At 42.3% G+C, this 26093-nt stretch overlaps 1 protein-coding gene across 7 annotated transcripts in view; it reads left to right on the forward strand.

Annotated features, from left to right (window-relative positions):
* PIP5K1B (phosphatidylinositol-4-phosphate 5-kinase type 1 beta) overlaps positions 1 to 26093 on the forward strand; it is a 297690-nt gene that overhangs the window by 113093 nt on the left and 158504 nt on the right. For 6 of the 7 annotated variants that reach the window (XM_032427595.1, XM_032427594.1, XM_032427592.1 and 3 more), the window contains one exon: positions 7444 to 7512. In XM_032427595.1, the coding sequence (XP_032283486.1) occupies positions 7444 to 7512 (69 nt within the window). Of the gene's footprint in view, positions 1 to 7292; positions 7345 to 7443; positions 7513 to 26093 lie in introns of all 7 variants that reach the window. The other variant, XM_032427597.1, reaches the window with a different exon arrangement.

Below are 26093 nucleotides of genomic sequence, written 5' to 3' on the forward strand. Positions count from 1 at the left end.
GGCCATTTGCAGTTCACTAGAACATTCCCCAGCATCTCATTTGCCTCCCCTGCACAGACATTCTGGTGATAGGTCCACATGACCCTGGTGAAACATCACCCTAAGAAACACCTTTGAAGTCTGGCAACATTTCACGGCATCCCTTTATCATTATTGTCTATTTTGTGCTGCTTAAAGGGAATTGTTTTTTAAAGAATAGAAGTTTATGTATTTCTCTCCTCCTCTTCCCTACTGTCCATTCATGGGTGTCCTACAAAGTAAAAAAAAAAAAAAGAGAGAGAGAGAGAGAGACCATCTCATCCTATGTCCTGCATTCATGCCAGCTAGCCAAGCCCTCACTAAGGTGGTTTCTCCAAACACCCTTCAAAGTTGCTCTTGAAGTTTTTTGGATTTCAAAGCTTCCAAGTCTTAGAGGTAAAATGACTGACACGGCATTTGTTAGTCCACAGTTGGTTAAAGAAAATCCAACTCTTACTCTCATTAACACATACAAAGTTGGAGACACAAACGTACCCTAGTAGAGATACGGGCTAGAGCTTCATAGAGATAATTCACCAAAGAGATACAAAGAACCAAAGAAACGTGACAAAGATGTCTGTCCTTACCATGAATCATACAAATGCAAAATAAAATGATATTTTTGCCCAGAATTGGCCAAGTGTTTTTTTGTGATTTTAAGTGAAAACACTTGCGGCTGGTAGAGATCTAAAGTAGATATATTTTACCCAGTAGACATTATAAGAATCTCTGGCAACTGTTTTAGACTTGCCTTTGGAAACATAAGAACAGAGAGTACAGTTTTATTTGTAACAGAAAAAGAGGAAGCATCCTGAGTGTCCACTAATAAATCCCGAACCATGATGCATTTTTATGATAGAATTATTTAGATGTTAGACATTTTTTCTAATTAATATTTAGTGATGCAGAAAAATGTTTATGACAAAGTGGAAAGGGCAAATATAAGTTTGTATATAATGTATGATCCCAGTTTTGTTAAAGTAAACAAAGCACACATTTGAAAAAGATCAAATGGTAGAATAGCCAAATATTAACAATTACTATTTGGGGGTAGTTGGATTAAAGGCGATAGTTTTATTTTCTTCTTTTTCTTTCAAATAAAATACCTGTTTTACTTAGGGAAAAGTTTTCAATTAGCAATAATCGCGCCTCAGATAAACCTCATTGGCCACGGAAGAAAACAGATATTTTTTTAATTTAAAAATTACTTTTGAATTTTAAAACGACTGAAAAATAATGAACGGTTATACATTTGATTAAAAAAATCAAGGAGCCTTCCTCATGTATTGTGAAACTTTAATTCCGAAGTAGTTTGCAGAGAGTTTTGAGAGCTGGTTATGTCAGGAAAAGGAAAACGTGGCATATTCCGTAGTATTTTACATTTTAAAAAAAAAGTTTAAATCCTACATGGAGATGATTTCTACTGAAACATGTATAGTCTAAGTCTTTTTCACTGATGAAGGAGGTTATAAGGAGTTAATGACATGGCCATTTATTCCATGCCAGCTGTCTACAGTTGCTGTGCCTTTGGCATCTTCCAAAGAATCCTGCATACAGTGTGATTGATGGGGTTGGACCCCTAAGTTATGTCTTTGTCCCCCTCCTTCAGGGAGTCAGCTCTCTTCCCAAGCACAAAACACCCAAGTAGCTAGAATCAGACACTGCCTGCATTGATCTAATGGGGTGTTATTAACTTTCTTTATCAGTGTATTTATCCATTCATTCTACAAATATTTACTCAGCACCTACTATGCGCCAGGTGTAGTTTAAGTGTTTGAGGTATATCAGTGACCAAAACAGACTAAAATCCCTGCCTCTGTGGAGTTTAAATTCTTCAGGAGGAGACAGACTGAAACAAACACAAACCCGCTGTAATAAATAAGGAAACTCTGTAGTACGTTAGACACTGATGAGTGCTATGGGCGAAAAAGGAAGGAAGGGAAGGAGGGAGGGAGGAGGGAAGGGAGGAAGATTAAGCAGAGTTAAGAGGAAATGGGGGCAGGGAGGTGCCCAATAGGTTGTAGTTTAAAATAGGATCGTCAAGCTAAGCATCAGATAGAAGTTGACATTTGAACAAAGACCTGAAGGAGATAAGCAGGTGTCTGGGGAAGATTGTTCAGGCAGTGGGAATAGCTCAAGCAAAATGCCTTAATGCAGCTGCATTCTGGAGTGTTTGAGAAACAGCAGAGTATCTGAAGCAGGGGGAAGGGGGGAGCTCAGAGGTGCTGAGGTCAGAGGAGGAATGGGGAGAGTATGGGGAAATCATACAGAGCCACGTCAACCATTGTAAGACTTTGGCTTTTACTTTGGGTGAAAAGGGAAACCACTGTAGGGTCTTACGGGCAAAGTGACATGATCTGATTAGGTTTAATGACAGATCACTCTGGCTGAGAGTAGACTGTCGGAGAGCCAGGGTGGCATCAGCAAGTCCCGTTGAGAGGCCACGAAGGATAGCACACTCATAAGAAGATGGTAGCTCTGCCCAGAAACGCACAGCAGGAGTGGTGACAAGTGACTGGATTCTGGACATCTTTCGAAGGCTGTGCTGACATATTGACCATGGTGTGAGAGAAGGAGGACTCCAAGATTTGGGGCCTGAGAAGCAAGAGGTTGGAGATGCCATTAAGTGAGATGGGGAAGGTCCAAATGAAAGAAGTTTGAGAGGGAATGTCAGAAATAGGGTTTTAGGTTTGCAAAATTTGAGGTGTCTATTAGATATCCAAGTGGAGATACCAAGAAGACCATTGGATGTGCAAGTCTGGAGCTCAGAAGAGAGATCTAGATGGCATTTCAAGATTCCAAAGAGAGGATGGTTAGAGACGAGAACCAAGAAGTCCGTCTTACACACTCTTAACATTAACAGGAACCATCTTAAGAGACTGAGAAAGTGACCCAGGAGGTATAGGGAGGGTGTGGGTAAGAAACAAGAGAGTATGATGCTCTAGAAGCCAAGTGAAGAAAATCAGTCAAGGAAGAGGGAGTGATCATCTCTGTTGATAATCTGATAGGTCAGGCAGAATGGGGGTTTAGAATTAGCCACTGGATTTGGCAACACGGAGGTCATTGGTGATTTTGAGGAGGAGGTTCTCAGGGTAGCAGTGAGAGCAAACCCCCGATTAAAGTGCATTAAAGAGAGAATGTCTGAAGAGGAATCAGGGCTTGAGAGGAGCAACATCTTTTTCAAGGAGTTTTGCTGCAAGAAGGAATAAGGAACTGAGGGGACGTTGGAATCAAGAAAAGGCTTTTAGTTTTTAAGGTGGAAGAAATGGCGGAACCCTGAAGGGAAGGAAATAGAGTGAAAGATTGAAGCTGATACGAGAAAGGGGAGACCTGTAGGAGTGATGCCCTTGAATATGTGACAGGCTCTGCACAATTTAGATAAGCTTTCACGCTTTAGAATTATTAACTTCTGTCACATTCATTGCCCGTATTTCCACCTTGTCACTTGCCTTTTAATTTGTTCATGATCTATTTTGACATTGAGAAGTTGACATTGACATTGAGACATAGTCAAATCAATTACATTTTCTATTCTATAACTTTTCGGGTTATCAAAATCTTTTCCTTTTCAAGGATCGATTATCAGATAAATACCTATATATTCTTTTTTTAAGATTATTTGAGAGAGAGAGAGAAAGAGAGAGAGCAGGGAGAGGGGGAGAGGGAGAGACTTCTCAAGTCGACTCCATGCCAAGCGCAGAACCTGAGACAGGGCTCAATCCCGGGACCCCAAGATTATGACCTGAGCCAAAATGAAGAGTCAAATACTTAACCGACTGAGCCACCCAGGTGCCCCAAATACCTATATATTCTTAAAGTAATGATGTAATTGGAGCTTTTGCAGGGGGCACGATCAGGGCTTTGGTTTGGTGTTTTTACACTGAGCCTGTTATCATTAGACCTTTCAGATTTTATAACTCCACTAATAGAGTATTCACACCTCACCAAAATATTATGAAGAAACTAGAAAATCAGTTATTTTTAAAACGTATTAAGCAGATACAGTGTGGGAAACTGTAGCATGTGAAATGGACGCAAATGGAAATGTTAATTTATCTAAGAGAATGCTTGGATGGGCAGAGAGTAATAGGTCTGGTGAGGTTGCCATGATCCAGTCTTTAATTTTCTTCGATGGATTTTAGTCCTGTCAAGCTCATGGCAATCATTCAGTTCCAGTAGAGAGAAACGGCTGGCAAATTCTTTTTTTTTTTTTTTTTAAGATTTTATTTATTTAATTGACAGACACAGCGAGAGCAGGAACACAAGCAGGGGGAGTGGGAGAGGGAGAAGCAGGCTCCCCGCTAAGCAGGGAGCCCAATGCGGGACTCGATCCCAGGACCCTGGGATCGTGACCTGAGCTGAAGGCAGACACTTAACCGACTGAGCCCCCCAGGCTTCCCCCCGCCTTTTTTTCTAGAGATAGAGCACAGTGGGGGAGGGGCGGAGGAAGAGGGAGAGAGAGAATCTTAAGCAGACTCCACGCCCAGCTCCAAGCCCAACACCACGCTCGATCTCACAACCCTGAAATCATGACCTGAGACAAAATCAAGAGTCAGATGCTTAACCAACTGAGACATCCAGGCGCCCCAAAACAGCTAGCAAATTCTTAGGTTTAGCACACACTATATTTATTAAAAGCCCAAGATTTAAAAGGTGCTTCAACAACCCCAGTGTTCATCAGTAGATGAATGGATAAAGGGGATGTGGTGTACACACACACACACACACACACACACACACACACACTGAACGATTACTCAGCCGTAAGAAAGGATGAGCATGTGACAGCATGGATGGACCTAGAGGGCATTATGCGAAGTGAAATAAGTCAGACAGAGAAAGACAAACACCCGATGATTTTACCTATATGGGGAATCTAAAAAACAGATGAACAGGGGCGCCTGGGTGGTGCAGTCGTTAAGCATCTGCCTTCGGCTCAGGTCACGATCCCAGGGTCCTGGGATCGAGCCCCGCGTCGGGCTCCCTGCTCGGTGGGAAGCCGCTTCTCCCTCTCCCTCTCCCCCTGCTTGTGTTCCCTCTCTCGCTGTGTCTCTCTCTGTCAAATAAATAAAATATTTAAAAAATAAAAAATAAAAAAATAAAAATAAAAAACAGATGAACAAACAAAAGCAGAAGTCGATCCATGAATGCCGAGAACAAACTGCTGGTTGCCAGAGGGGAAGGGTTGGGGGATGGGTAAAACGGGTATCGGGGAGAGTGAGACACCAGCTTCCAGTTACGGAAGAAGTCACGGTATAAAAGGCACAGCATAGGGAATATGGTCAGTGGTACTGTGACAGTGTTATGTGGTGACAGATGGTAGGTGCACTTACGGTGAGCAGAGCATAACAGATAGACTGGTCAGATCACCATGTTGTACGCCTGAAACTAATACAACATTGTGTCAATTATACTTCAATTAAAAATTCTTATTAAAAAAATGAAACAAAATAACATGTGCTTCAAAGGCTTACAAGAAAGTCAGAGGTTACCCCTCCTTGGTGTATTGAATGAACTTCATGCAACAAGTTAGAGGTTGAGCCTCTAACTCTAGGTTTCCGCTCAGGTCACGATCTCGGGGTAATGGGATCACACCCCATGTGGGGCTCTGCACAGAGTCTGCTTGAGATTCTCCCTTTCCCTACGCCCCCTATGCTTGCGCTCTCTTTCTCTCTCTCTCTAAAATAAATAAATCTTTTTTAAAAAAAGGTAAGACCATGGGGCGCCTGGGTGGCTCAGTCGTTAAGCGTCTGCCTTCGGCTCAGGTCATGATCCCAGAGTCCTGGGATCGAGCCCCACATCGGGCTCCCTGCTCCGCGGGAAGCCTGCTTCTCCCTCTCCCACTCCCCCTGCTTGTGTTCCCTCTCTCGCTGTGTCTCTCTCTGTCAAATAAATAAAATATTTTATAAAAAAAAAAAAAGGTAAGACCCTTAAGTGTCATGGTTCCCTGATTATGTAGTTATCTTTGTTTGCCATATAAGTAACTGGCTTTAAAAATTCAGGTGAATTAATAGTTAAACGCAAAACTCTTAGCATTAAGAAGTGAAAGGAACATGTTTAAATATCTGATACATCCCAGTGTAAAAAAAATATTTGCTCTAAAACATTGGAAGAAATCACAAAGGTAATCAGTAGTGTTGAGTGTGAAAAATGTAGAACTTCTCTGTGTCATAATTATAAAATGGAAGAGCAGCATGGAAAACATGAATAATGTGCTTGCAGACTGATTAATTACCTTGATACATAAAAATCAATAAGAAACACATGAGTAACAATAACCATAGTAGGTAAAAATCAATAACTAAAACACAAAGAGCCCCGTAGATAAATGGAAACAATAACAGAAAACTCAGAAGAAACACAGAGAGCTCAAAAAAGATCTGCCAACCATGTTAACCATCACCAGTAATTTTCAGAAGTGCACATTAATATCAAGAGATGCTTTCTTTCAGCTCTGAAATTAGCAAAGATTATTGAAATAATACTGCTAAGCATGTAATGAAAGAAGCTCCCACCCACTGATAATAGTATGAGTGGGTATATTCTTGGAAAGAAATTTACTCATATGTTTTTAATGACCTTGTAATTCTAGGAATCTAAGAAAACATTGAAATTGGACAAAAATAGAAGCACAAAATAATTACTGTTGTATCATTCATAGAAGCAAATCTCTTGGACCATCTCCCCATCCTTTAATATTAGCGTTATTTTTTTTATTTAAGTTCAATTAGCCAACATAGTGTACCTCATTAGTTTCAGGTGTAGTGTTCAGTAATAACATTAGCATTATTAACTGACATATTAACACACAGTTGTGTTCATACAACAGTGTCTCTTGCAAGTAGAAAAAAATCAATATTCTTACAATGAGATGTTGATAATCAAGTGGGAAAATGTTCACTGAAAACTGCTGGGTCGAGATGGTATCCTAATATTTTTAGTATAATAGTACATGGAACAAAAGGGGAAAATAACTATGCCCAAATGTGAATAGTGGAGTTACCCGAGGGCAGTAGAATTGAGTACTTTTTTTGTTATGATTTATATTTTTTGGTACTTTCCAAATGCCTTTATAGGAAGTATCTTTAATTAGAAGAAAGTTTTGTTGTTTGCTTTTTTTTAAAGATGTTATTGAAAGAAACTTGTACCCATGATCTGCGCTGGGACTTCGGGAGAGCACACGGGGGCCAATAAAGTGTACTACCAAAATGATTTAGAGGTAAAGATTTATTTCGGAGAGATTGAGGGACACAGATTTTTTTTTTTTTTTTTAGATTCTGAGAAATCTCTTCCTTTCGTGGAAACAGCAGTAATAACCACAAAAACGTAATGAACCAAACTCGATTCTCCAGTTAACAATATCATTAGTCTGTGGTGTTTCCGAGCAGAGTCATAAATTCACAGCGGTCCATTTTGCGCTTACAGATGTCGTCTGCTGCTGAAAATGGAGATGCCGCACCTGGAAAACAGAGTGAAGAAAAAACTTATAAAAAGGTGAGTGACTGTTTTGTTTTCTTTCTTCAGCTCAGAAAAAGGAACACTTTCATTGCTTGGAATGTTAATCTCTCCTTGGCCTTTTCTCCCTATAAAGCAGTTGTGGGTAAGTTACTGCCTTAGCTTCTTGTTGCTCTCACAAATTACTACATGTTCAGTGGTTCCGACGACACAGTTGTATGATCCTGTAGTCACAAGGCTGACACGGGTCTCCTTGCGCCGGGATCTGGGTGTCTACAGGGCTGCATTCCTTCCTGGAGGTTCTAGGAGAGAGTCCGTTTCCTTGTCTTTTCTAGCTTCAGACTGCCTTCCCTGTCTCATGATTCCCTTCCAACTTCAAACCAGCAAAGACCAGCTGAATCTCTCTCAGGCTATATCACTCTTGACACTTTCAAGAATGCTTGGGATGGCTTGGAGCCCTCCTAGATAATCCAGAATAATCCCTTGATTTTAAAATCAGCTGGTTAGCAACCTTAATTTCTTTTGCAACCTTAACTGCTCCTCGACATATAACATATTCATGGGTTGCAATGATTAAGAAATGGACATCTTTGCGGGGTGGGTGGGTGGGGAGCATTTTTCCACCTACCACAATTACCATGCTATAGAACATTGACAGAAGGCAGTTATTTGAAGACCCTTCTTATTCCTAAGAAGAAAGCCCTTATGTGTGCACAGTGTTCTGTGTCTACTATGTGAATCTTTTTTTTTTTTTAAAGATTTTACTTATTTGAGAGAGAGAGAGCATGAGCAGGGGGAGGGGCAGAGAGAGAGGGACAAGCAGACTCCCCGCTGAGCAGGGAGCCTGACCTGGGGCTCCATTCCAGGACCCCGAGATCATGACCTGAGCTGAAGGCAGACGCTTAACCAACTGAGCCACCCAGGTGCCCCCCCGCCCCGTATGTGAATCTTTTAACTGACTTGCCACTTCCCACCAAAATTTTACACAATTTTTACCTTTGTATTTTGAAAAAAAAAAAAAAAGGAACATGAAATTCTGTCCCATCCCTTTCTAAGCCTCTCAGATTCCCTGTCTTCAGCCCATTTCACAAAAATCCCCTTCCAGACGTTCCAGGGTATCTTACCTTGCCACTCTTTGACTTTGATAAATCCTTCGCTCCTGGCAAGGAAGCTAATGTTCAGACACATTATTGGGGAGTATATCTTCTCAGGCACCACTGCTCCTGCTTCTAAATTGACTGTACATTTTACTTATAAAAGTCCTTGCCCTCCTTCTGTCTTGGGAGTAGGACGTTTGTGTATTGAAGGTTTGTTCTATCTTAACTTTTCCATTTGCCTTTTACTCCTTCATGGATAGCATGGATAGCTAGTAAGGCTTGTTGTCGTAAAGTACACGAACCGTCTGATCCAACCACATGTTCGTTTGGGTCATGGAATTATCATATTTCCTGCTCCATTTTGATATGGGAGACTCTGCCCTTTTTCCTGATAAGTCATTTCTTCTGACTTTCCTGCTCAGCCAAACGTAGAAATAGAACCGGGGAGTTGCCGTCCAAAGTGATGGCGTGGTTGGGGCAGAGTAGGGGTAAGATTCAAGAGCTCAGACGTGTCTGGTGATAGGGTATAAAATTTGTCAGTCTGGCCACAGACTGTACGTGGTTACTTATTTGTAGACACAGGTAGAAAACCAAATCCCAATCCCATCTCTTTTACCCAAGGCTCCTAGTAAATTCAGTCAGCGATACACGGTTACTTATTTGTAGACCCAGGTAGAAAACCAAATCCCATCTCTCTTACCCAAGGCTCCTTGTAAATTCAGTCAAGCATGAGAACCAGCAGAGAGATGATCAAGTTGCCAGCCCGTCACTGTTTCAGATCTGTTTCGGGTGGTTTTCTCAGGCACCATCCAGATCCGCTATGGTTCTTGACTGACCTCCGACCCACAGGACTTCTTTAGTGATGCAGAAGTAACACAAGGAGTGTGACCATGAGATCTTGGAGTTGGCTCAGTTTGTCTTGCCCACAAATTAGTAAAGCAGGTATTCAGTAACATGGATATGATTCTGTGATGAAGACCTCTAATAGCGTATTTGACTACACAGTATTGGTAAGGTTATAAGAACTAAAAATCAGATATTAAGATTGCAAATAATTCCAATCCAAATAAATAAGAGTAGGTGTAGGAAACTTGACAGAAAAATGCCTATGGTTTATTTTTTTAGTGTGTGGTGGCATCGGGAGCTTTTGGATGATCTCTGTTTTTAAGAGGGAGATAATCAGTGGAGGAAGACGTATTTAGCTTCTCTGAGAAAAACACCAAAAAGACAGTATAGTGCATGAGTCTTTAGTCCTCAATAAATACGGTGTTGATATGCAGAGAAAGAAGGGGCTACGCAGAGAAAGTGTTGTTTTTACACATTTACCAGCTCAGCTGAACTACCCAATTTAAGTCTTCTCCACGAAGCAAAGAGATCTTCAAACTGGAGGTGTTCGTAATGGAGTTACCAGAAGTGATAAGAGTCTCATTAGCTGGGGCGCCTGGGTGGCTCAGTCATTAAGTGTCTGCCTTCAGCTTAGGTTATGATCTCAGGGTCCTGGGATCGAACCCCTCATCGGGCTCCCTGCTCAGCAGGAAGCCTGCTTCTCCCTCTCCCACTCTCCCTGCTTGTGCTCTCTCTCTCTCACTGTCTCTCTCTCTCTGTCAAATAAATAAAATCTTAAAAAAAAAAAAAAGAAAGAAAACAAAACAAGAAAAACCCACCTATTTAAAGAAAAAGAAAAGTCTCACTGGCTGTTGGAAAGTGTTTGTCTCTAGGCCCAGATGAACCATTTCCCAAATGAAAGAACTTGAAGCTAGGATAGAGAAACCAGTGAGTGTGAGCTTGGAAAAATTGGGACAGTGGAAGACGTAGCAAAAAGCAGGAGATAAATATCATCCCTCTTTTCAGCAATGAGGAGAAGGTACATTCTGGAAACCAGATGTGGCTCTGTTCCTTGGCATAATTTCAGGACGGGTTAGTCAACATATGGTGTATGTACATTTAGAGAGGCAACACATGTCTTTTACAAACCTGCAGAGGTTCATAAAGGTATAGTTTATGTCAAATTAACTACATTTTCTATTACAAGAGAGTCATTAAATTAGTCACAGATAAGGAGAATTCTCAAGTTTAATGAATCTTGATTTAAGGGCACCAGGAACATTGTTGTGGTTCAGACAAGGTGGAGAAATGTGGACTGAATATTATCAGTGGTAGGCTTGCAGCTGGTTGGACTAACGTTTCCAATGAATGAAGGTTTTGTTTCCTGTCGTCTTGGCTGTACCAGCATGGTGCCTGAGTTGACCCTGTGTAGCTTAATATTTTTTACCGATGACCTTCATGAAGATGTAAGATTTGTGCTGGGCCAATACGCAAATGACAAACAACCGGGAAGGTGTAACTAATAGACTAGCCGAGTGCCCTCAGGGCCACCTTGCATTTCATTAAGTATTGTCCCTTTTACAAATACTTGAAAGTTACATTTCTTTCCCGGTCCTAAAGGCCCGACCACGACGTATGCACCTTTTTAATAAGGAGCTTTGATGACCCGTTGGGTTTTTGCCTCTGACTGAAAGCAATCCAGGTGAAGAACCTCCTGACCTTATGTGCTGGACAGGGGAAGGATATCAAAGGAGTTTATAAGGAACTTACGGTTGAGTGGGAGGGGCAGGACATGAAAACAGCTTTAGAACACAGTAGTCTGTAATAAAGGGTTCAAAGGAGGAGAGATCACTATGGGTTAGAGTTAACAAGGAGGCTTGGGCTTCCTGTATCGAGCCCCAGATTGATTGGACAGCTGCCAGCCACACTCAGCGTCACGAGGGTGCCGGGACTTCCACATTTGTAGGGAACACTCATGTTCATGGGACAGCGCTATCCTCTGAGTCTTCATTATCTGCGCATGATTCCTGAAGCTGGCTGCTTTTTGTTCTTTCCATTAACCATTTCCCTAATCCATGACCAATTCTCAATAAGCTGAAGAAGAGTAGCTAAAATCTGTGGGTGAGGCTCATGTCTCCAGCTCACAGTCGAAGACAAGAATTCAAACAAGCATATTGCCCACGAAGGCCGGGCATTAAAGGCTGCCTGGCTGTGTTTACGGAACGTAGTGTTTCCATTCTCAGCTCATCAGTCGAGTGTCTTCCGAAAGACTTGTAAACACGAGAGCCTGCAGTGGCCAAGCAAGTGACAGGGGAGGGAACTAACCTGGGGGAAGTAGTCAACCGGAGGATATGTCTTTTTTAAAAGGGCAAGTGGCACTCAGTACCGTCCAGTAGGGCCATGTGTGAGTGCTCGCCCAGGCACACTGATTTTCAAGAAACTAAAACGTGCGCTCCGATGCAAAATCTCCCAGTTGTTAAACGTTGGCAGCTGATTCAGAATTTTTCAGAACTACACTCTGGGTAAAGGTACAGATTCCTGATCATGCCTGACCTTCACACGATGGCCAGTCTGCAACTTCTGCACTGTTTGAGGAAAGACATGAGGTAGGAAGAAAGGAAGATGCAAAAGAAATGCACATAAGACCTGCTCCCTGCCCTCTATGACCATACAGTTTATTTAAGGTAAAAAAGACCCCCATGAAAAAATTAAATAATGACTCAAATGGGTATTAAGTGCCAAAGCAAGTGGCATTTCATGTAATCCTCTAGCAAGTGCTGACGAGCCCAAAGCTCATTACAGTCTTCTGGGGAAAAGGCCTTTTTTCGAACTCCTTCATTAGCAAGAGCATTTTGCTGGGATGCAAATTTTGTAGATGGCTCATTGTTTTCTGGCACGGTGCAAAATCCCACTCCTTAGGTGACTGTGAATTGATTTGTTTCAGTGGTGGGGAATCCGATGAGCGCAGGCACAGAATCAGGACTGAACATGATTTTCTGGAGGGAGAGGAGAGCCCGGCCTGGACAAAGCTAAGTGTCAGTGTTTAGGGAAAGTGCAAGCGATTTGGGGGGTATGGGCTGGCTCTAAGTGACAGGTAGCCTTGAGAGCTAGTTTGAGGGGTGTGGATTTTATGTTCTCGGCCAGCACTGTGCTTTAGAACTTTCTGCAATGATGGAAATGTCCTGTCATCTGACTAATACAGGAGGAGCATGCTGTATGTGGCTGTTGAGCTTTGGAATCTGTGTCCAGTTTGAGGAGTGAATTTTTAATTTTAGTTAAATTTCAGTGTAGTTAAGCCAGTGGCCACCATGTTGGACAGCGCATTCCAGGCAGTGAAGTACCACATTGGTTGGGAGATTAATGGCATGAAGAAATAACAGTACAAATCACAATGAAGGCTGACCTGAAAGTTTCCAGCGCTCACTACTAGAAATGTGCTAACACTGATAGAACTACAGAAATTTGAGGAATACTTTTTTTTTTTTAATAAGGTGAGAAACTTCAATGGACACAGAAGGCAGGACATCAGTTCACTTTAAGAATGTTCTAAGCTCAGGGAAAATACTGATGCTGGAGATCTGAGGTTTCTATGTTTTATATGTGAAGAAATTGCCCACCCCTCCCCCACTCTTCCAAAACGAAGAGATGTCAGAGTGATTCACTGACTTATCCCAGGTCACTTCGCACTTCTCTGTCAGGGAGATGACTAAAATCTCTGGCCATATGATGTCCCAGTTGTGTGACTTGTTCATTGGAATTGGCCATTGTTTCCCCATCAGCTGGGCATGGACTGACCCGGGCATTTGTTACTGCTGTCATTTGCATTTCTTCCTCTCTCAAGGCTCGACCCAAGGTGGACATTCCAGGCCTCTTGCCCCTCCGTCTTCTACTTCTCCTTCCATCCTGGGCCTGCCCACAGTCACATCCTCACCCCCCTGGAGATTCTGGTTTTGATGACTGCTTCAGGCTGGATGAAGAGGTTGCCTGCCTTTGGCACCAACACCCCAACCATCAGTCCCTCTATTTGATTTCCACCATGGCTGGCACACTTGATGGCAGCCCTCAGAACGGCAGACTAGGATCTGGTGTCCTTGACCCAGTTTCCCTAGTTTTTTTCCATTTTGTTGTGTTCTGGCCTCAGTTGTTCATTTAATTTTAGTGTCCCAGCCAGTTTCCCTATCAGCAGAAGTAGACGCTGATGGGGTAAGAGGGAATAATGCCAGCCCCTTACCACATTACAAGGAAAGATGACTTTTACGACTTTTTAAACATAAGTAAGGTAATGATTCAGAGATACTTTGATCTAAGAAGAAGGGTTTATTTAAATACAAGCTCTTTTATGAAATATCTCTGGGAACACACACGGGCACTGGTAACATTGGCTGCCTCCAGGGAGAACTGGGTGGTGGGAATCTTGAGTTGGAGGACACTTTTCTGTATATACCTGTATATATGTTTAATTTTGAACCATGTGAATTGAATAAATAACATTTTAAGATGGGAGTGGGGGTTGACATGTGTCCCCTGCCCTGACTGCTCTTCCTTCCCTTCACAATCTGGAGAGCCATTACTTCCATCAAACAAGACACTTGCTTTGTGCCCTGGTAGAGCTCCACTCTGTAGCTTAACTGAGACATGTTTTCCTGTGCAATGGGCAGCAGTTCTCATGAATAGCAACCACAGTGGTCTCTAGGAAGAGTGATCTTTTGGCATTCCCATTGTTATTTCTAGTCACCTTAGTCCAAAACACCCTAACCCCGTGGTTTTCAACCAGTGCCACTTTGCCTCTCGGGGAACATTTGGTGACATCTGGAGACATTTTTGATTGTCACAGTTGGAGGGCTTGTGCTGCCAGCATCGAGGATGTGGGGCCCAGCCGTGCTGTACCCTGTAACACACAGGACAGTGCCCACAACAGAGAATTACTGAAACGTTAGTAGCGGCAGGGCTGAAACACTTTGCCCAAACCCAACTATCCTTTTAAGAAGAGGGTGGATATGAGTCTCGCTGTTCTAGATCTTGGTTGTATAACCTTAGGCATTTTTGCTAATTGATCTGAATCTTCATGTTTACCCTTGATGACATGTCATGAATACGTACCCTGACTGCCTCATCGTGCAGGGAGTATCAGACACATCCTGGAAAAGATAGAATACCAGTGTGTGAATCACTTTCTTTGCAAAAACGAGGTCCTTGGCCTCTGATTTCCAGTCCGACTAGTTCTGTTAGTACTGAGCAAGGCAGTCACATGTGACTATCTCCCCGAGGGCTGGGCTCATGAGGAGATTGGTGGTCAGTTAGCATCCTGGTTGCTGGGCTCATGAGGAGATGGGTCAGTTAGCATCCTGGTTGCTGGGCTCATGAGGAGATGGGTCAGTTAGCATCCTGGTTGCTGGGCTCATGAGGAGATGGGTCAGTTAGCTTCCTGGTGCTGGCTCCAGCCTGGCCTGGGCATGGGAGAGCAGACAGGGAGTGCTGGGACAGGACTCTGTGGCTTTCCACATAGCCATGGCTTCAGAAAAAGAGAAGGATGTGCTCCTGATACTGGGCTCCCATCATGTTTTTTTAAATTGAGCAGCAAGCAGATGAGCTACATCGTTTTCAAAGAAGGGAAATTTGTCAATAATCCCATTGGGTTTAGAAGCATGTAGAGTCATCTGCCATTATCATCCACCCGCCTGCGCAGATCTTACCTTGAAACCCTGCAGCTTCCATATAGCATGACCTGTGCTTTTGTGTTCTTCCTCCCTAAGTCCGAAAGCAAGTGATTACAGATCTGCCTTTATGACTTGCAAGCCATACATTTCAGGTAATTAAGCAGAAACAGTAGGCAGCTTCAAATAGGAGGAGAAGCCAAACCATCCTATCAAGGTGTTCCCTTGCCTTCTTCATTTCTAAGTGACCTATTTTGACCTTCACGTTGGAGGGAGTGTCTACATGTTAAGCCACCCAGGTTTGCTACACGTCTGCATTCTGATTAACTATGGAATTTCCATCTTTTTTTTTTGTCCCTGATTCCAATAAGCATTGCATTGGTGTCCCCAAAATACCCTAAACGTGCTGCACAGCTTTCTTCGGGGCAACAACAAAGACTCCATTGTTGAGGTTGGTGTTCATGGCAGGCGGGGAGGCTGGGGTTTTCAGTGTTTCTGCAGCCGGCCGGGCCATCTGAGCCGGAGCTCCTGCTGTCAAGGTACAGTGTAGCTTTTGCTTTTAAATTAAAAGGCTTAGTATACCCAGGCGTTCTCCATGCCTCCTTGCACAGCTTGGGGGCTCTGCTCTAGCCAGCAGATCTCTTGTCCCAAGGCCTATGGCTTGTCCATTTTTTTTTAAGATTTTATTTGTAAGTAATCTCTACACCCAATGTGGGGCTCGAACTCAGAACTCTGAGATCAAGAGTCATATGCTCCCCTGACTGAGCCAGCCGGGCGCCCCTTGCTTGTGCATTTTAATCGCTACCACCCCATTTCCCTTTCCTGGGCACTTAACAGAGATTTTTAAATGTGTTTCTTAGAAGCTGTTGGAGAACACAGAAATGAGACATTCTAGAATTCTTGATTGTGGATTCCAGAAAAGAAGACCAGCAACATGGGTTAGGTTCTAGTCTTCTGTCTACTTCACAAACAGTAGTAGAATGTTTGCCATGTGCTTATTCATAATTTTTGCTGTTTTAAGAAGTTAGAATCATTGGTCGCTAGAAGAATCTTACATATCGAATTCCATTGAGTTCTAGCCAGAGACCTAATTCAACAAAGAAAGGTGTAGTTATTATCCATCAGAAGCAATTTTAAAATGCTTTGTTAATAATAAGAGCAACATTTATCAAGGGTTTTGCATATGCCAGACATCTGTCTGAGCACTTAAGAATTATTAACTCACTTAATCTGCTAACAGCCCTGTTGCTGTTTTATAGATGAAGAACTGAGGTACAGAGAGGTTCAGTTATCTGCTGCAGGACACCAAAGTAAGTGGCAGCATAAGGCTGGGATGTGAGCCCCAACCATCTCTCTCTGGGGTGTCAGACCCAAACCACTGCAGTGTTTTCTGAAGCCTGTGGTGCCTATGACGTTAAAATGGAACATTCTCAATTATCCACTAGAATGGTGGGGGCCAGTGGGACAGATGAAACTAACCACCTTTGGAATGGCCCCAAAATAGAACTGAATCATTTTCAAACGTGTTTTCCCCGACTCAGCGGTTCAAAAGCCACCTTGCCTTGTCCAAAGTGTGTTTCTCCTCTGACTGTAGAATCTGAACTGTAGCCTCAAAAGAACTCTTTCTAGAAAGTACATACTAATTTTGAAATGAAAAACAATCTGATCCCTGGGGCACTGTGCGGAACACTGGAAATAAAATGACAAAGTAATGATTTCAAAAACCAATCTTGAGCCCAGAACTAAAAATTGAGATCCACTTGGAGGGGGCGATGTATTTTGAACTGTCATATTAGGAGAGGAACACGTTTCAAACCTAACTGTTCTTCAGACTGTCACAGGAAGAGTAATAACGCACTAATAATCTGCTCAGTAGCTCGAAAGATCTGATCAAGAAAGCATTGGGTTGAAGGGTGGATCCTTGGAAAGTTATTTTCCTGTGTGGGAGTCAAGTTTCCCCAGATGGTACACCTGTATTTTCTGGCAAGTTCGCTGTCTGCGGAGCCAGTGTCTGTGGCTTTCATTATACCAAACAAGGCAGATAAGACAGTCCAGCCCTCTGCACGGAAGCTGTCCCTGAGACCTTCAAGGCATCATTAAGGAGAGAGGCAGAAGAAGGTGGCTGTGGTCTCAGCACTGTGGAATTAAGATTCTTGCTCCTTCTTTATCTTTTTATGCCTAACCCCCAATACATAGATACATCCAGACAGCCAGTGACACAAATTGGGCTCAGTTATAAGGAAAATTTTTAACTGTTCACAGGGCCTACCTGTGCTTTTTTTTTCTCAGTGAAGAGAAGATCACCCACTCTTCCTTTTATGCGAGTAGTTTTTACTCATCCAAGCCGTGCGGCTGTTGGCTGTGCATGCTGGCTCGGGGAGCACTGGGCTGTTGAGCACCCAGCTGACATACAGCCTGTCCAGGTGACGTTCTGATTCTCCCGAGCTACTTTTTCATACTGTGACTTCATCATTTGTTAAGCATGGTGGTTAGTGCCTGGGATAGAAGACCTACATCTGATTGTCTGTCCATGCATTCACTGATTTATTCAGCTGACAAATACTTATTTAGCTTAGCACCGCGCCAGACCTGGGGGGTAGGACAAAAGCCAACACAGACATAGTCCCTGCCCTAATAATGCTCTCATTGTCATGGTAGAGACAAACCAGAAGGCGTAAACATAATAAAATGATTACTAACGTTTCAAGTGCTATGAAATAAACCCACACATATATGGAAAATTAATGTATGGCAGAGGAAGCAAGACTATAGAATGGGGAAGGGACAGCTTTGCAGGCACCAGCGCTGGGAAAACTGTGGACAGTGGCATGCGAAAGAATGATGCAGACCACTTTCTTACACCATACGCAGAAATTGACTTAAAATGGATTACACGCTTGAATGTAAGACCTCAAGCCATAAAACTCCTCGAATAAAATATAGACAGTAAGTTCCTTGACTTTGGTCTGGGTGATGATTTTTTGAACCTGACTCCAAAGGCAAGGGCAACCTAAGCAAAAATAAACAAATGGAAGTACATCAAACTAAAAACCAGCTTCTGCACAGTGAAGGAAACCATCAACGAAATGAAAAGGCTCTCTACTGAATGGGAGAAGATATTTGCAGATGATCTAGCCAATAAGGGGTTAATATCCAAACTAGGTAAAGAACCCATACAACTCAGTAACAGTCAAACCAAACAATATGATTTCAAAATAGGCAGAGGATCTGGATAGACATTTTTCCAAAGAAGACGTAAGATGGCCAAGCACATGAAAAAATGCTTAGCGTCACTCATCATCAGGAAAATGCAGATCAGATCCACACCGCACACCTGTTGGAATGGCTCTTATAAAAAAGACAAGAAACAACAAGTGTTGGTGAGGATGTGTAGAAAAGGGAACCCTCTGGCGCTGTTGGTTGGGAATGTAAGTTGGTACAGCCACTGTGGAAAACAGTATGAAAGTTCTTAAAAAGTTGAAAAATAGAACTACCATTGTGATCTAGCTCCTGGGTATTTATCTGAAGAAACCAAAAATACTTACTCAAAAAGATACATGTACTCCCATGTTCATTGCAGCGATATTTACAATAGCCAAGACATGGAAACAACCTAAACATCCATTGTTAGATAAATGGATAAAAAAGATGTGATACACACACATATATACATATATATACACACACACAATGGAATATTACTCATCCATAAAAAAAGAATGAAATCTTGCCATTTGTGACAACATGGATGGACCTTGAGGGTATTATGCTAAGTGAAATAAGTCAGACAAAGACAAATAGCGTATGATTTCACTTATACATAGAATCTAAAAACAAACATAAAACAGAACTCATAGATAGATTGGTGGTTGCCAAAGAGGAGAGGAGTAGGGGGTGGTCAAAATGGGTGAAGGGGATCAAGAAGTACAAACTTGAAGTTATAAGTCACGGATATAATGTACAGCATGGTGATTATGACTTAAATTATTGCATATATCATATATATATTTACTATATTGACTACAATATTGTATTGCGTATTTGAAAGTTGCCAAGAGTAGATCGTGACAGTCCTCATGAGAAAAAAAATTTTGTAACTGTATGGTGACTGATGGTAGATGTATTGTGGTCACTTTGCAATACATGTAAATATCAAATCATTATGTCGTACATCTGAAACGAATACAATGTTATATGTCAATTATACTTCAACTTAAAAATGCTATGAAGAAAATAAGAGCAGGGGTGCTCCCTTTTAGATAAAGTATTTCGGGGAGCCTCTTTAAGGAGGTGACATGGGGGCTGGTATCACAAGTGTGAGAAGGAGCCAGCCAACAGAAGAGTAGACGTAAGAATGTTCTTGGCAGTGAAAACAGTATTTGCCAAGTCCTGAAAGCAGGAAGGAGCTTCATGGGTTCAAGGAATTGAAGGAGAGGCCAGTGTGATGGAGGGTCCTGGGCAAGGAAGCAGAGGGAAAATGGAGTAAGAGCAGTAGCTCTCAACTGAGCCCCATATTATGTCCCAGGGAACATAAGACAGGGCTGTCACAGCTTGGGGGGGTGGGGTGGGGGGCAGGGGGCGGCGGCAAGCGCTACCGGCCTGTAGTGGATTAGAGCCCGGGAATGCTGCTACACATTCTGCAATGTGCAGTCTAGGCCCCTGCAACAAAGAACTGTCTGGCCCCAAGTGTCTAGTGCTAAGCTGAGAAATCCTGAGTTAGAGAAATCAGTGGTGGCCTAAGCTAAGAAGTATACGAGGCCAGACCAGCTATGTTTGCAGACGGGAGTGAGGGCCTGACCAGAATGTTTGATGATCCCCAGAATCTAACTCAAGCACCTGGGTGGATGTTGTGGCCATTTATCAAGATGGCAGAGAGAAGTGGTATGAGGAAAGGTTTGGGAAGGAAAATCAGGTCTTCCAGTTTGGACAGGTCAGTTTTGGATATATTTTGAGCCATTGAAGGGGAGAATCTAGTGGATAGTGAGAAAGGTGGATTTGGAACTCGGGAGAGGTCCAGGGTTCCACTCCTATTTGTTGAGCCGTGGGTCCCCAGGAATTGGTGAGATAGGTGGAGGAGAAGCTCCAGGACTGGAAAACATTCACATTTTGATACTACCTCCTAAGACCCTCCTTCATGGATTTGTATTCCTAAAATAAACAAAGCTGGGCAGTTCATCCCCTTATAGTCTTCTACGAGCCTTCCGTTAGTACAGAGAAAATCCATACTCCGCAGCACGACATATGAGTCCGTAAAGGGTATGTCCCCGTGGGCTTCTCTTGTCCCATCTCCTGCTATGCAACTCACACCTAACTCCAGTCCCATGGAATATGTCCATCCCTGTTCCTTTTTGTCCATGCTGATCACTCTAGAAGGTCTTCATTCCAGAAACCGCTCTGTCATTCCTCTTCCCCATGCTCCTAGGCACTGATTGTTCGTGACACCTTCCCAGGCCTCCCTCATCACCCTGCCCTCTGTTATATCATGGATGACTTTGTTTTGTAATAATTGTTTGCAGTTATATCCTCCCAACTGCACCTCGAGTAGCTAGAGAGCAGGGGCCTTGCCCCATCATCTTGACATCCGTAGGGTCCCATACTGTGCCTGGCACAAAACGTTCAAGAGATGTATCACTTTTTTCTCCTTAATTCTAAAATTGTCATAGACTTTCCAGAGAGATATGTTCTTGAGCCTACAGTTCCGGATCTGCAATTAGAGGTGAGATATGTTGGAGGGAAGAGGGGACCGGGGGCGGGGGGGCAGAAGGGGGTGGACTTTGCGCTTTGGATATTCGGATCGGAGAAAGAACACTTTGAAAGAGCTCAGTTCAGTTCTTTTGGCTTTTTCTGTTTCAGAGATTGTAGCGATTATCTGTGTCTTGGGTCCCTGCATGGCTCTTTAAAAGTTGGCTATTAATTTTTTGGCATCCTCAAGTCCCCTTGTCGATAGTCTGCAGACTACTTACAGTCAGCCACTCGGGGAAGAGCTTCAGCAGGGAATTTTAAAAGGCAGTCTCTTCCCAACTTCCATCACTTAAAGGTTCTATTCTTTCTAAATGTTGCCCCAGTTAAAGGCTGCCCCTAGGTGGGTGCCAGTCACTGTCAGGGAGCAGCAGGATTTGGGAGTGGTTGGCAGCCCATTTCTCTAGCACAGTAGCATACTGAACATCTTTTTCTTTGTATCATGGAAGACGTGGGACCAATGATTTTTCAAGTTTGCTATTTCAGAGGGAATGAGACGGGCTAATAGCCTAGCAGTTTACAGAGCAGCTACAACACTCATGAAATAGACCAACGGCAGGCAGTGGTGATGAGAGCCTGGCCCTCATGCTCTTCCTTCGTCCCTCATGAGCACTGGGCTGAGAAAGGGAGCCTGGCTGGGGTGCCAGGCTGGCTCCACCATTTATGAGCTCAGCCTGATGCAGGACAGGTCATGTCTGAGCATGGCAGTCCCCCAGTAGGGTTTGACTAGTAAATCTGGTGATGGATGAGGAAGTGCTCAGAAGATGGTAGTTGGCTGTGCAGATATTAAGTTGGTACCATTGTTGCTAGATCCCCGGTCACCCCCAATGGAACTTAAGCCCCACGAGAGCAAGGACTTGGCCAATGAGGTGAAGCTCAATCCTTAGTGAAGGAACAGATTTTATTTCACCTTCTCCATAGTGCGACATTGCTCACATTTGGAATTCCAAATGGCCTGGGACCGTGTTCTCTGTGGCCGGCAGTCCCTGCTGTTAAGTATTGAGGTGATAGTTCTTTTGAAAGAACAGTGGGGTTCTGTGGCTAAAGGAAATCTAACTTTTGTTCATTAAAGACACCTTTAAAAAAAAAAAAAAAAAAAAAAGATGTCCTATGTCCAGAAAGGAAAAATGTTTTCTTTGCTTGCCATCTTAATAAATAAAAATTAAAAGGACTATACTGTAGCTTTACCATCTCTCAGTGTCTGATTTAGTTTTAGGAAACTGATTTAGGCTTCAAGAGTCCTTTCTCCTCATCTTTCTTTTCCTTGACATGTTCTAGCTGCTCTTCCCAGACCAGTGGAATTCTCCTGGGGGAAATGAAATGTTCTCTCCAAGGATGTAGAGTGCGGTAGAATGGGGCAAGCCTGTGTCACGGAAGACAGCAGGATGGGGAAGTTGGGGGTGGGCAGGGCATGGCCAACTTGGTGTTGCATGTGTTTTAAAGAAAATCATGGAAAAAAACAAAGCAGCAAGAACAGCACAGTCATCCCCCAAGGTTTTTTTTTTTTTTTTTTTAACTTAATTATGATAAACTCGGAGACAAATCTGTTCCACATTCCGTCCCCTAATTTTCAATTTCCCCCAATTTTCACTTCATTTGGATATAACTATAATGTTAAAAATTAGGGGTGTCTTACAGTTGTAAGTACAAAAGACATTTTGAAGCAGTGAAGTTCCATTTGTGAACAAAATCAAACGATGGAGTCCTCTGAGATTCTGCTTTGGTGAACAAAATCCTGTTTTCCAAGGAAATATTCCATGTAATACAAACATCAAGTTTCTATTTCCTTTTGGAATTTGGGCTATGCCAAGTTGACCTGCTTTGCTGCTGATCTCCACACTTTTTATTCATACATTTATTTTTAAGCAAGTTTTGTTAGCATATTGGATACTTCCATTGACATATATATTGCTAATTTTTTAATATGGATTTTTTCGGATTATAGAAGTCCTGAATTGTTTGAGGTGAGTTTACCAATGGGTGGGAAGAAGCTACCTCGTATGATATAGCTCTTGATTGATGTAGCCAGGGAAAAGGGTGTCTTGCCAGGAGCCAGAAGTAGATGGGGCATATCAGTGGGGCAGCCCTTGGTCCTCACAATCTCTTGGTGCCCAAGGCAGAGTCTGGCTGTATCTGGGGTACCAGGCCACAGCCCTTGACCCGTAGGGTTCCATCCTCATGAACGAAGGGTTTAAAGTGGCAATCTTCTCTTGAATAGAAAACCGTTATAACCATCCATGCCCTTCCTGCTCATTGACCCAAACTCACCCACCCCAAGGTCACCTGGACTGGAGATCTTTGGGCACCCAGTGGCCTGGGACAGCATCTTTGGCCCCAGAATGTCTGTTTGCTCGCATGTTTTCACTCAGTAGATATACCCGGGTACCTACACGTGCAGGCAATGCAGCTCTAACCTTGAATACAAGGGACTGTTGGCACGTGACCTCACGGGATCATGTTACACGGGGTCTGGACGTTTCAGCACTATTACTGAATTACCTTTCAAAAAGGTATCTCAATTCCCACTGCCTCCAGCTGATTTAGGAAAGTGCCTGTCTCCCCAGGTTCTGACAATGAGCACTATGCACTTTAAAAATCTCTGCTAGCTAGCTAGATGAAAATGACTTAATTTGCAGTCATTTTTATCACTAGTAAGTCTGTTTTTTTCAAATAATTTTTATTCATTGTGTGTCTTTCTTTGGGAGTTAACTTTTATTTATAAGAGCTGCTTACGTATTAAGGGGTTGCATTTTTATTGCAAATGTTTTTTTGGTTTTAAGTTAGTCTTTTAATTTTGCTTACTTTTTTTTTTTTTTTGACTCGAGCTTTTATGAAGTCAGATTTGTTAATATTTCCCTAAAGGCTTTTGTCTTCACCCTTCTTTTTAAATTTTATACTAGGAATGCTTTGTTTTAGTTATAGCATTCATAGGGGCGCCTGGGTCTGCCTTTGGCTCAGGTCATGATTGTGGGGTCTTAGGATGGAGCCTGCATTGGGATCCTTGCTCAGCAGGGAGCCTGCTTCTCCTTCTCCCTCTGCCTGCCACTCCCCCTGCTTGTCTCTTTCTCTCTCTCTCTCGCTCTCTCTCGCTATTTCTCTCTCTCTGTCAAATAAATCAATGAAATCTTTTTTAAAAATTTTAATATTCATAATGTAAGACTCTCCAAAGAATTCTTAATTTTCAAAAATTTCCCAATGATATGTTTACATTGATTCCTCTAATTAAGCTTTGGAATTATAAGATCATTGCTTCTAAAAGATTGCTATTGTGACCTTTGTTGAAATTGGTTTAAATTTATTAATGAATTTAGAGAGAAGTAGCATCGTTAAGTCTTCCCTTCCAAAAGTTAAATGTCTGTATATTTATTGTCTTTTATGCTCTTTAGTAAATTATTTTCTTCCAAGACTTTGTAACTGTTTTGTGTTAAATATATTCTTAAATAACTTCTGTGGGATTTTCTTTTTGTTCTGTTTTTTTAATTTTTTAATTTTTATTTATTTATTTTTTTTTTTAAGATTTTATTTATTCATTTGAGACACAGAGATACAGAGAGAGAGAGAGAGAGCATGAACAGTGGGGGGAGACAGAGGGAGAGGGAGAAGCAGGCTCCCTGCTGAGCCAGGAGCCCGACCCCAGGACCCTGGAATCATGACCTGAGCCGAAGGCAGACGCTTAACCATCTGAGCCACCCAGGCGCCCCTCTTTTTGTTCTTATTGTTATGGGGTTTTGTTGGCTTTTTTTTTTTCCTATTACAAATAGGATCCTTTTTTTTTTTCCATTACATTTCCTAGCTGGGAATGTGTAAGTTCTTGATTTGTGTGAGTTTACTTTGTAAACTGCCAACCTCATTTTTTAAACTATTCTCCTAGGCCCATGACTGATTCTTGGGTATGAGAGGTAACAATCATATCGTCTCTAAATTACAATTTTTCTCCTTCTAACCAATATTTTATATTTAGTTCTCTTGCCTTATTTTGTTAGCATGATCTTCCATAATAGTATCAAAGAATCTTAGTGATGAAAGGACAACCTTGTCTTGTTCATGATTTTAGAAGACAAATGGCTATTGAACTGTCTCCAGTCTGCATTCTGTGGCACACACGGTTATTAATCACTAGTTAAATAAAAATCCCTTGGCCACATACATTTGGGAGGTGTCATTCTACTGTTTCCAATAGTAGAGTGTCGTCATTTAGCTCAAGAACTGTTTTCCATATCGAGAAACTTCCTTTCTGACTCTGGTTTTAGTAAGAGTTTTTAAAAATCTTAATTGGGTATTGGCTTCTGTATATAATTGATTTAAGCAGAGCATGGAAAGGCAGTCGTTGGAAACATAGCTTTTGAAAAAAGTACTCAAAAGTAGTAAAACTTTCTCTTAAAATATTATTTAATTTGGATTTGGTGTCAGTCCAGATGGATGGAGTAATTGTAGTATTTGCTTATAATTTGGGGGCACTTTTTAGAATTTCTTCCTATAGGCCTGCTGGCCTTTCCCCCATACCAGAGTAATCTGTGCGGAAATTATCCCAAGAGTTAATGCTTTTCACAAGCTGTTCTGGGGTAGGTAAGTATGACCTTTGCCTTAAACACAAACAAACAAGTTAAACAGTGTGGCCCAAACCACTCTGCACGGGTCCCAGTAGAACATCTTATTTATAAATAGATTCATCCCTTTAGGGTTAGTGGGGCAAAGAGTGAAAGAGTTGGGCTGCTTTGTGTAGATAGGACTTAAGAGCATTTAGGCGTTTTAAAATTTCTATGTATATTAGTTTCCTCTTGCAGCTGTAACAAATTACCGCAATCTTAACGGCTTAAAACAACACAAATTTATTGTCTTACGTTCCGTAAGATAGACATCCAACACACATCTCACCAAGCAAAAATCAAGGTGTCGAAAGGGCTTCGTTCCTTTCTGGAAGCTCTAGGGGGGAGGATCCATTTCCTTGCCTTTTCCAGCTTCTGGGAGCCACTCATGTTCCTTGGCTCATGGCCCGTTTCTCAACCTCGAAGCCAGCAAGGAGCAGTTAGTCCTTTTCATCTTGTATCTCATTCACCCTCCCTTTTGCCTCTTTCGTTTTCACTTTTAAGGACCCATGTTATCACATTGGGCCCATCTGGGTAATCCAGGAGCATCTCCCCATCTCAAGTTCAGCTGATTAGCAACCTTAATTGCACCTGTAACCTTGGACTATTTTACCTTCTAAGGCAACATATTCTTTTAGGTTTCATAGGTTCTAGGAATTAGGACATGAACATATTTGGAGACCATTGTTCTGTCCACCACAGTATAATTTAACACTGTC

The sequence above is a fragment of the Phoca vitulina genome, unplaced genomic scaffold (assembly GCF_004348235.1).
Source record: "Phoca vitulina isolate PV1807 unplaced genomic scaffold, GSC_HSeal_1.0 scaffold37, whole genome shotgun sequence".
In the NCBI taxonomy this organism is placed as follows: domain Eukaryota; kingdom Metazoa; phylum Chordata; class Mammalia; order Carnivora; family Phocidae; genus Phoca; species Phoca vitulina.